The sequence below is a fragment of the Alligator sinensis genome, unplaced genomic scaffold (assembly GCF_000455745.1).
Source record: "Alligator sinensis unplaced genomic scaffold, ASM45574v1 scaffold1244_1, whole genome shotgun sequence".
NCBI classification, from domain to species: domain Eukaryota; kingdom Metazoa; phylum Chordata; order Crocodylia; family Alligatoridae; genus Alligator; species Alligator sinensis.
The window spans coordinates 342285-353795 of record NW_005842591.1 but is presented as its reverse complement, the minus strand read 5'-3'; the positions used below and the strand labels follow the sequence as shown (position 1 = coordinate 353795).

General features: G+C 65.9%; 1 protein-coding gene across 1 annotated transcript; it reads left to right on the top strand.

Annotated features, from left to right (window-relative positions):
- Positions 1-1814: 1814 nt before the first annotated feature.
- Positions 1815-11511, top strand: FLOT2 (flotillin 2). The gene is given in 11 exon segments (XM_025214611.1): positions 1815-2840; positions 3406-3496; positions 8072-8195; positions 8440-8558; positions 8824-8937; positions 9036-9155; positions 9970-10184; positions 10320-10503; positions 10653-10734; positions 10737-10786; positions 11077-11511. Coding segments are annotated over 11 exon segments (1251 nt in total). The 5' UTR covers positions 1815-2727; the 3' UTR covers positions 11116-11511.

The following is an 11511-nucleotide window of genomic DNA, read 5'->3' as shown; positions in this document are numbered from 1 at the left end:
GGATGCTGCGTGCACGTTGCAGGGCGCGGGTGTCGGAGGAGACCCGCGCCCCGGCCGTCGTGGTGGTGCTCTGCCACGACCGCGCTGGCAGCGAGCTGTTACCAGGCCGTAGCCTTTCCCTGGAGACGGCGCTTGCCTTGTGCAGCAGCGGGCCGAGTGCCGGGGCGCCGCGCGGCCGGGGACGCGCTGTTCGCAGGCACGGCCTGCTGTCACGCCAGTCTCCGCTGATCCCCAGAGCGCTCGCTCCCTCCCTCCCCACCGCAGCTGCGAGCTGGGCTTGGCTCTCCCTTCGTCCCGAGCCGGCTGCACTCGGGGTTCCTGCCCTCGGTGGGGCTCGTCCTCCAGCGCTGTCCGTGTCTGCATCGCAGCTCTTGGGGCAGCGACAGGAGACTCCCGCTATTGCCTGTACCAGTCTCGTGCGGTGCCTTCAGACCTGGGAGCTCTGCCGCCGTCGCTGGGCCCCTTCCCCTGGGCAGCTCCCAGGTACTGGGGAAGGAGCCGGCCCGCGGGGCTGGGGGCTTCCCAGCAGGCTCTCGAGGGCTGTCAGTGCTCAGCAGCTGCTCCGGGGAGAGACTGGGAGATGTGCTCCTGGGAGACTGCCGGGCCAGGGTGCAGCCAGCCTCGAGAGCTCTGCTGCCCTCGGGGGCACGTCACACCAGCCTCGGGGGCACGTCACACCAGCCTCGGGGCACGCGCGCGAGCTCCGCTTCTCAACTCCCGCCGGCTCCTGGTGAATGGGTCTCCTGGGAGCCCGCCCTGGGTGCCGCAAGCTTCTGCAGGGGCGCGGCTGCCTCTTCTCCCCGCTTGGACCCTTGGCTTCAGCCCTCCATCCATGTGTTCAGCCCCTCTCCCCCAGACCTAGCAGATCTCCCTGCCGCTTGCTCAGTCATCGTGTGGCGGGGCTGCCCCTCCTGCCAGGTTGGCTCAGCCCACAGGTGCTGTTGGCCGGTGTCCGGCTCAGAGCGGGTCGTGCCTGTTGGCCGGAGCCAGAGCTGCACGACGTGGAGTTAACAGCACAGCAGGAAAGTGCTGGCAGGAGTCCCCTTGCCTTGCCGGGCTGCAGGGAGAGGCCAGGGCCGGGGCCGAGCTGTACGCTAAGAGGGGGCTGGGTCTGCGCGGGGCGTGGGAGGCCTCCGAGCATCAGCTGTTGTGGAGCCAGCTGCATTTGGAAAGTGGTGCCTCGGCCATGCCAAGATGGAAAAGCCCCGTGTCGAGGCCCAGCCGCCTCCTGTCTGCTGCATCTCGCTGCAGACACGGCGCATGGACGCTGCCTCCTACCTCAATAAGCTGATGGCTGCATGCCTGAGGAAGGCAGAGAGGGGAGGAGAGGCGTGCATGTGTGTGGCATCGTGTGTGGGCAGTGGGTACGAGCTCCTCAGTCAGGGAACGCCTTTGTGCCGTACTCTCAGAGGAAGGTGACCCGGGGCCAGCCCCATGCGGGGGAAGCTTCCTCCTGCCTGTCCTGCGTGCGCTGCTGCAGGGGCCCCCCGGCAGGTTTTCCCTGGCAGTCCCAGTGCTGTAGCCCCGAGCCAAGGCTTTGTTGCCTCTCTTGCAAGCATGACAGCTGGGTTGAACCTTGCTGCTGGGCAGAGCGCTGCTGCCGTGGCGCTCTCCAGCTGGCTGCAGGCCGCGAGGCGGGACACGGACTTGGTGCTGCGTGGGGAGCGTGCCCCTGCACGGCAGCACCCTCCACCCTGGCGCTCTTTGCTCTGCTGCAGGTGGCTGCTGCGGCTCCGACCAGAAGCAGTACGTGTTCGGGGGCTGGGCCTGGGCCTGGTGGTGCGTGTCGGACACGCAGAGGTAAGGAGATGACCTCCGGGCGCGTGGCTCGTGGAGGAGGGGCTGGGTCAGTGGCACCTTGAGGAACGTGGGATCCACCAGACGCGGTGGGAGCCCAGCTCGCGGCTAGCAGCCCACCCCTCCGGTGCTTGCTGCACGTGGCTCTGGCCTCACAGCTTTTCTGTCCCGGTGCTGCAGCCAGGGGAGTCAGGCAAAGTGCTTGCTGCACTGAGTTCAGACCAGGCCCCACGTGGCCGGTGGGACTGGAGGAGCCTAGAGACGCCTCACCCACCTGTGGCAGGTGCCTGCGGCAGTGGGCAGGGAATATGGGTGGTTGGAGCTCGTGTCCTGGAGGTGCACTGACCCTTGTTGCTTCCCACTCTAATGGCTGCTCAGGGTGGGCCAGCACACCGGTGGGACCCTGGGGTGCCCTATCCCCCTGTCCCTGGGACTCGCTTGCCTTGCCTTCGTTGCTGTGCCTGTCTTGGAACTAACGTGCTGTGACGTGCTGCTGTTGCCCTGCTGTAACCCCGCGGGCTGCAGAGCCCAGGGCATTGCCCTCTCCTTCACTCAGTCCTCTCCGGTCCCTCCCCCCATCCCCATAAGTAGGAACTAACTGGGGAAAGGAGAGACGAGACTTTCTGGTTTTGCAGTGACAGGGAAGTGGCCCTGCCTGGGCACTCTGCTCCCTGCAGGCGGGGTCGCCAGTGACTGCCCTCAGCATTGCAGGAGGCCCAGGATCGCTGGCAGGGTGGGTGCAGCTCCCTCCCCTCCTTGTAGCTGTCCTTTCCACCCGCCCCCCAGGCTGCTGCCAGCAGGCTCCCAGCTCTGGTGTGATGCACCCTTGGCACGGAGGCACTGCCACTGCATGCTGAGGCTTGCACTTGTGCTCGCTGTACCCACGGAGACCTCCAGCTGCAGCTGCACTGGGGGCAGGAGCAGCCCCACATGGACACAGGCTTCCCCATAGGCAGCTGGAAGGCCCGGGCGTGTGTGAGCACCAGGAGACGTCCCCCGAGGTACCGCAGACAGCCAGGTGCCCGGGCAGGATGCCCTGCCAGGTACCACCAGCAGTTGCTTCCACTGTGTAAACACCAGGGGGAGGGGCATGCAGGCAGGATTTGGAAGAACTTGCCCTGCTTTCAGACCAAAAAAAGATCCCCGTGGCTTTGTGTGGGAGCCCAGCTCGGAGAGAGCCACATAGGTTTGGGAGCAGCCGGCTGCCCAGCAGAGCGCGGACTCTGTCACGGGAAAGATTTATGTTTGCCAAAGTTTTCTGCTCACAGTCTGCCCCCAGAGGCCCCCAACCCCACTCTGTGCTCACAGGCCAGCCCGAAGCCGTCTCACACTCAGAGCCAGGGCAGGAGGCTAGACCGGGTCACGCTTGTCTTCTAGCCACAGCTCGGCAGTAGCAGCTCCCGGTCACCTTGGTCGAGAGGGGCTGGGGCATGATGGGGACCCTGCCCTGCAGCTGTCGGCTGGAGGGAGTGGGCAGGGGTGCTGTGGGAAGCGCAAGGGGAGAGAGCGAAACCCGAAAGTCCCGTCCATGGTGTGCAGCGGGTGTCTGTTACTCTCTGGTAACCGCTCTGTGTATTTGCTGTCCTACCCTTGTTCATCGCTGCTCAGACTGTCTTTGGAGGTTATGACCATCCTCTGTCGCTGTGAGAATATTGAGACGTCGGAGGGGGTCCCACTGTACGTAACAGGGGTTGCACAGGTAATGACCCACCCGCTTCCTAACCTCGGCTCTAACTCTTCTCCCCCTTCTGTTTCGAGCAGCACAGCAGCAGCAGGATAACGCACCACTAACGCTTTCCTTCCTGGGGCAGCTCAGGCTCAGCGACCCCTCCCGGCGCTCTGTAGCTCTGCGGGGAACGTGGAAAGAGGCACACAGACACCTTCCAAATTCAGGCCCCCGGGCCAGCGCCTTCCAGTAATGCTGCAGACATTGGGTGCTCCAGGCCAAGGCCTTCCCTGGGAAGCTGGGAGCCACCCCTGGCAGGGTTAGGTTGGATGGGCAGGGGAGCAGCCAAGCTGGTTTCTCTTCCTGGCAATGAAATCCCTGTTGAGACTGGCTCGCTCGCCGGCTCCAGGCACAGCCCTGTGGCTCCTTGCACGCAGGCGACGCCTGTCCCTAGTGGGACTGAGTCCAGGAGGGCTGAGCAGGAAGAGCCTGGCTTGTTGCACAACGTGCTTGTGCAGGCCTGAGTCGGTGCCTGCTGCCAGTCATTCGGCACCACGCTTCCTCGCTCCTCCCCAGCCAGCTCGCCCTGGGCACCAGGGAGCTGGCAGAATCGGGGCCTGGTGCAGCACCGCTGCTGCTCGCGGCACTCGGGGGGCCTCTAGAAGCCTTCCCTGGGGAGGCGAAAGCCGCGCGCTGGCTTCTGCCTCAGGTGCAGGCATGCCCGGGGTAGGTCCTGTGGGGAGACGTCTCTAACCCTCTGCTGCGGCTGAGTCAGCTCAGGTCAGACTGTCACCATGGAGCAGAGCTGTTGCTTCCATCCCCTGCGTGTGTGCCCCGGGGCAAAGCAGCCCGGTGGGCAGGGCAGCAGCCGTGCCCTCGCTACTCGCTGGTCCAGGTGCTGTCTTGCGGCCGTGTAACGTGAATCGCAGCCGCTTGCCTCCCTGTGGGGCTCAGTTGGGCTCTGTGTCCCTGAGATGGCTCCAGTGCCTCGGCTTGTGCCTGCCCAGAGAGCAGCCTGGGCACCTGCCCTTCCCTGCCCTGCTGCTCCATGTAGCCTGGGCCCAGCAGCACCAAGCCCCTTGCCTTGTCTCTCCCCGTTCTGCCAGCGCACAGACCTGCATGGGCCCGCCGGGGTGGGAGAGGAGGAGGGACTAGCTGGACCCCATTGCTGCGGGTCCCTGTCTCTGGCTCACACTGTGGCCCAAAGAGTTGAGGTCTGTCCCCGTCTGCATACCTCTGCCCAGACACCAGCAGTGAACTGCTGCTAGCCGCCTCCGAATTAGAGGCAGCACAGCAGAGGGGCTGGCCCTCCTGCTGGGCGTCAGCACCTGGGGTTCAGAGACTCCGCTGTCTGGAAGGATGACTGGCGGCCGACCGGAGCGCGTGGACCCGGGGACAATTCAGGGAGTGGCCGATCAGTGCAGAGGGCTACACCGGTGGCTGTAGGGAGGCCACTGTAGGATGGCCACATCCTTGGGCAGGCCAGTGCTGTCTGGCCAGTGACCCACAGACATATCCTGCTCGCTCTGTGCAACTGCAGTGCCCAAGTGTTGCCTTGGACAGACTGGGGTCCTGGGGTGGCTCGGTCCTGCCCCACCAACCAGCCCACCGGGAGGGCAGGGGCCCATGCAGCCCTGCCCTAGACCTGGCTCTGCTCACACAATGTCTGCGCATTACTGGAAAGCTGCTTTGCTCCAGCCCCGGTGACCTGCCTGCCGGAGAGCGCGATCCCCAGGCAGCCTCCGGTGTCACGGCGTCCCGTCCCCTGCAGAGTGCGGGTGCCAGCCCGGGGCAGGAGCTGCAGGGTCGACGCTGGTGGCCTGTTGCCTGGAAACGTGCAAATGTCTTGCGTTTTTTGGCAGGATTTCCCTAGAGATAATGACGTTACAGCCCAGGTGCGAGGACGTAGAGACGGCGGAGGGGGTAGCTTTAACTGTCACGGGTGTGGCGCAGGTACGGTACTCCAACCCATCCTCTCAGGAAATGCATGCCGCTAACCTGCCCCTTGGTTTCTCTCCTCTTCCAAGGTTGCTGCCGCCCAGAGCCGGATGCCCTCTGCTCTGCAACGATGTCTCTGCTGCACCGCACAGCCTGGCGTGGCCGGGCCGCCCGAGAGCGTGTCCCCAGGGGGCAGGGGGGGGCCACACTGTCTCTCTCCCTGCACACGGCCATCGTTGCGTCTTGCCCACCCATGGGCACGGAGTCAGCCAGACTCAGCTGTCCGAGCAGGGGCATCCCAGGCGCTCCGTGCCACTTCCCAGAGCGAAGCGGCATTGTCCGAGGACCATGTCCCTCACGTGGCTGTGGATTGCCCCACAGCCTTTGCCAGCAGCCATCGCACTACATGGCAGCTCAGTATTGAAAACAGGGCTGGTTTTACAGGGGTAGGTGCTGGGAGCTGCTTTGGCCCTGGGCTCTGTGGCCGATGAGTTCTGAGCCCGTTCCCCAGGCGTTTCTCGTGGCTGGCGTGGTCGGTGTCTGTGCCAGAGGATGTCACTGGGCAGGGATGTGCCGGGTGCCGTGGTGCAGGGCTTGGCTCCCTGCCCTGGCAGCCAGACATGTTGTGAAAAGGAGAAAGGGCCCCGGCAGCTCTTTGCTGCCGGTCTCCCAAGGGAGCGTGGCCGCGGCCGAGCGGTTCTCAGAGTACGTGTCACCCTGCATGTGCAGACGTGGCTGCTCGTAGCAGGCCCCTCCCCATGTCTCAGGCAGCCGCGTGCTGCTTTGCCTAGGACAGTGCTGCCTCAGACTTCATGCCCGTGGCATTTTGCGGGCTGCTGCGTGTGACCTGAGGGCGTGTGCACTCCTGCAGGGTGATCCTGCCCCGTGCGGGTGAGAGCGCAGGCTGGGCTGCCCCAGGGTCTCCGTCTCTGCCACAGGCCTCCTGTCAAACCTCAGTCAAGTCGCTTGCTGGCTCAGGGGGGCAGCAGGGAGCTGTCTCCGAGCTCAGGAGGCGGTGCTGGTGTGGTGCAGGGATGACCCGTTTTCATGCGACTGACTGAGGTTCCCGTGGCCGTGCGTGTGCTGAGGCCCCTGCGTTCTGCACCCCGCGAAGGCCCGGCTTACCAGCGGTTTCTCTGCCATCACGGTGTAGCTGAGATGGTGCAAGAGCCAGCTGCCTTGGCGTCTGGAGCCCCAGGCTGCCCGGCACCTGCTCGCGCCTGCTGTGGTTGTCTCTGATTTGTGTTGCACCCTCTTGCCTCCCTGCCAGGGCTCCAGTGGGAACCTGGGTACTGTCTGCGGACCAGATGTTTGCCCCCAAGGGCGTAGGGGCCAGGGCTTCTTGCATGGCTCGGGGCTGGACCGAGGCGAGGTGTGTCCGGAAGCGGGGGATCAGCAGGAGAAAGGAGCGTTGCTGCACCCACGTGCGGCTCCAGCAGGAAGGCTGTTTCCTGTTTGCAGGGACAGTTTTCTGGTCTTCTCGTCTGCAGCCTCAGGCTGGGGCGAGAGCCAGGAAGTGCTGCTAATTGGGAGCCAAAGTGAAAGGCATCTGGAGGCCTCGGGGTGGCAGACTGGCTCCGGCGGCAGCTCGAGGCCCAGGCCTTGCAGGCTGCAGTGCACGAGGGTGTGGCTGCAGGGAGCTGGGCGGGGGGGCGTTGTTGTCCTCGTGGGCTCCTTGCCCGAGTTTGTGCTCGGGCTGGGGGTGGTGCTGTGGCTCCGACTGCCCCTTCCCGGCAGGAGCCTGGGCTGGCTGCCAGGAGCCCGTGTACGTGCCCAGGAGGGCTGTGCCTGCTCCTGCGCAGACAGCTGGGCCGGGCTGGGCCCTGGCTGGTGTGTCCCCAGGTTCTGGGAAGCCTGAGCCCAGCGTGGGGGGTACACGCAGGCCCTGCCTGCCCCCCCTGCCCTGTCGTTGTGTCCAGGGAGGCTCTCTGGCCCCCCGTAGTGAGGAAGGGGGCAGTCCGGCTGGGCCCTGGCTGCCCTGCTCCCAGGGGAGTGGGTGCGCCCAGTCTGTTATGCGAGGCCAGAGGCAGGACCCTTGGGATGCATGTGGGGGTCAGGGCAGGAGCTGCCGGCCACTGCAAGAGCCCCGGGTTTACCCTGCGTTGTCGTGGTAACGGGACACTGGCTGATGCCTGGGCCACGCGTGGCAACCTCGGGGTGCAGCGTGACCCAGGCCTCTTGGAGGATGGGCTGAGATTTCCCTCTGAGCAGGGCCAGAGCACGGTGGCCCTTGAGATCAAGGCGTGGAGGGGGGGACCACAGCTTCGTCTGCTCTCCTCGTCCCCCGCCCCCGCTGCTGGGCAGCAAGCAGCAGCAGGCAGTCGCGTGGCTTTGTTGCAAACCCCTCGTCTACCGGACGCGTTGGCTTCAGGCCGGCTCACCGCAGCAGTGCTGCCTCACCGGCTGTGGCAGGCGTGCGCCTGGAGCTGGACACCAGCCCAGCCTCTTGGGACCAGCTGGGAGCCGCCTGCCTCGGTGGAGATGATGGCAGCAAGGACCACACGGTCTGTTCTGGGCTCTGGGGGCTCCCCTGGGCAGCCCTGACTCCCGCTGCTCCCCAGCCTCACTCTTTGGCGCCCACAACAACGCGCCCAAGTCCTGGCCACTCTGGGCCAGCATGTCTGTGCCGCCGGCCCCTCCCTCCCTCATCGGGGTTTCCTTCCTCCCCAGGTGAAGATCATGACGGAGCGGGAGCTGTTGGCCGTGGCCTGCGAGCAGTTCCTGGGGAAGAACGTCCAGGACGTGAAGAACGTGGTGCTGCAGACGCTGGAGGGGCATCTCCGCTCCATCCTCGGTGCGTGGCAGGGCACGGTGCTCCTGCTGCCTTTGGGATCGGTAGACACACCGCGGTCGCTTCCCCCACACTTGCAGGGCAGGGTCCTGCTCCAGCCCTGGGGGCAGGGGGTCTGTGCGCGCGGTTGTGGTGCTGCAACGTGGCCAGCCCGCTCGGGGTCCTGGGGGCAGCGGGGCCTGCGCTGTCTGTGGCTGCTGCCAGGCCTGCCCTGCACTCACCTCTCCGGCTCTGCCCCCCCTGCCAGGCACCCTGACGGTTGAGCAGATCTACCAGGACCGGGACCAGTTTGCCAAGCTGGTGCGGGAGGTGGCAGCCCCGGATGTGGGCCGCATGGGCATTGAGATCCTCAGCTTCACTATCAAGGTAAGCGCCAGTGGGGCCTGGCTTCCTTCACAGGGGCTCTGTAAAGGCTGCTGGGCTTGGCAGCTTCCCTGGGGGTCCCCGGGTGCAGCCACGTGGCACAGACTGTGCTTGGATCCCTGCCGGGGTCTGTACCGGCCATGACTGCCCCCCCCTGCCCAGCTCCTCAGCAGGCTGCACCATGCTGGGCCCTCGTGGCTGCGGATGGACGTTCCTGGGTGGTGCGGGCTGCGCTGACGGTGCTGCCGGCATGCCGCACCCCCCCCAGGACGTCTATGACAAGGTGGAGTACCTGAGCTCGCTAGGGAAGACACAGACGGCGGTCGTGCAGCGGGACGCGGATATCGGCGTGGCCGAGGCCGAGCGCGACGCTGGCATCCGGGTACGTCATGCAGGGCTGGGGCCCGGGCCCGTTGGTGTGGGCAGCTCCCCTCTTGCCCCTCCACGGCTACTGACAGCAGTACCCCCCCCACCCCGCAGGAGGCCGAGTGCAAGAAGGAGATGCTGGACGTCAAGTTCATGTCGGACACCAAGGTGGCTGACTCCAAGCGCGCTTTCGAGCTGCAGAAAGCTGCCTTCAGCCAGGAGGTCAACATCAAGGTGAGGGGCCGCCTTGCCCTGCCGCGCTCCTGGGATCTGTGGTGCAGCGATGCCTGGGCTTTACCATGGGGATTCCTGGGCTTCTGGGCTGTACTGGTTTCCACCTTCCTCTCTGCCCCCTGCTCCTTGTGTCGGGGTTTTCAGCCTCTTGCAGAGGTGCTGGGTGCTGCCCGGGCTGGGGATGGGGCTGTGCTGTCAGTGCTCCTGCTGGCACCAATCCCTCAGGGTCCTGGCTGGAGGGTCTTGCCCCTGCGCTCAGGCTCAGCCCCACACTGCACTGGAAGGGATTTTCCCTTTGCTCAGGCTGGTCTGGACTGGGGGGGTTGCCTTCCTCTGCAGCGGGGACATGGCCTTGGGCTGGGGTGTCTGCAGCATCCATGAACCCCCTGGCAGGACCAGGATGTTGGTGGCAGCAGCCACCCCTGCTTTCCCAGGGGAAGGGGTAGGAGCGATTCCTGGGGCTGTCAGGGGCGACTGTGTCGTGCTGCTCAGAGGCTGGGCATGGAGTTTGTCTGGGCTGGTTTGGATGGGGCTGATTCTGCCTCAGGCAGGGGCTGGACTGGATGTGACCCCCTGCAGCTCCCTGCCAGCCCCGTGGCTCTGTGATGATCTGATGTTGGGAAGAGCTTGCTCCTGTCCCGCACCCTGTCTGGTCCTGTGGTGGGAGCATGGGTTTGTCCTGGCTCCAGGCTCAACCTTGGCTCTCTGGGAGGTTCCTTATTCCCTGTGCCCAGGGGCTGCAGTGGGAGGGCGGTGAGGGGACCGGGCACCTGGGCTGGTAGTGACGGCTCCGCTCCCTGGCTTCGGCCCGCAGACAGCGGAGTCGCAGCTGGCCTACGAGCTGCAGGGCGCCCGGGAGCAGCAGAAGATCCGGCAGGAGGAGATGGAGATCGAGGTGGTGCAGCGCCGGAAGCAGATCGACATCGAGGAGAAGGAGATTGTGCGCATGGACAAGGAGCTCATTGCTACCGTCCGGCGGCCGGCTGAAGCCGAGGCCTTCCGCATGCAGCAGATCGCCGAGGGCGATAAGTGAGTGCCGGGGCCCAGCCAAGACCCCTGGGGACCCTCCCAAAGCTGCTCTGCGAGCTGCAGGCCCAGCGCTGTCCCCCGCTCCCATCTGGGGGCTGCGCAGCATCGTGCTCAGCCGGGGCTGTTGCCTTGCAGGGTGAAGCAGATGCTGATCGCGCAGGCGGAAGGTGAGAGGATCCGGAAGATCGGGGAGGCGGAGGCTGCCGTCATCGAGGCCATTGGCAAGGCCGACGCCGAGAAGATGAAGCTGAAGGCTGAGGCCTTGCAGCAGTACGGAGACGCTGCCAAGATGGCGCTGGTGCTGGATGCGCTGCCGCAGGTGAGCCGGGGGCCAGGGTGGGTCTAGGGTCCGTGGCCTGCCCGGGTGAGCAGGTGGCAGGCCGGGGCAGGCGGGCAGCGCCTCTGCGTCCACCGGGCCCTGTCCCTCGCTGCCATCGCTCATCCCGGCGCCTGCCCTCTGCCTCTCAGATCGCCGCCAAGGTGGCAGCTCCCCTGGCCAAGGTGGAGGAGATAGTGATCCTGAGCGGAGATGGCAGCAAGGTGACGACGGAGCTGAAATCCCTGCCTCCGTGCACGCCCTCACCGGAGTCGACCTGGCCAAGGTGCGTCCCTCCGCCGCTTCCATGCCTGCTTCTCTCAACCCCCAACGCAGCCCTGCCGGCCTCTCCCGTCCCTGAGGCCAGGAGTGTTTGGGCATCTGGGAGCTCCCAGACCCTTTGCTCCTGCTGCTTTACGCTGGGGGGTGGGCTGGGGGGCCCCCCTGCTCTTGCCCCTCTGCATGTGACTGCCAGCGTCCTGGGCGCAGCATCATGGCTGGGGTGGGCACCGCTGGCTCCCCCTGTGTCTGCTCCCTATGGCGCCGCCCCTGATGGCCTCTCTCGCCCTCTTGCAGATCCCCCTGATCCAGAAAGCCACCGGGGCCCAGGCGTGAGCCCGGCCGGGCCGGCGGGCGGTGACGGCGCCCGCGCCGCACTCTGATATCCACTGCCTCGGACACTCGGGAACCCTTTCCTACCAGAGACGGTCGGAGTCCCCGTTTCAGCTCTGGTGCCTTATTTTGTAGGACCAGGAGGATGCATGTTCCCTTCCGCTGGGGGTGGGTTTTGTAACGGGCCCTGTCTCTCGTCGTGTTCGTCCTGAGCGGAGCCACCCCGCCACTACCCCGGCAGCTTGTGTGGTCGTGGCATCTCGGTGCCTTGCAGTTCTCTGTCCTCTGGCAGCTGGGGGCTGAGGCGGGCAGCCTGGCCTGGGCTGTGCAGACTGCCTCCCAGGGCCGGCCCCGCAGCCTTCTTGGAGCTGCTGGACGAGAAAGCTGAGGCCCCCCGCC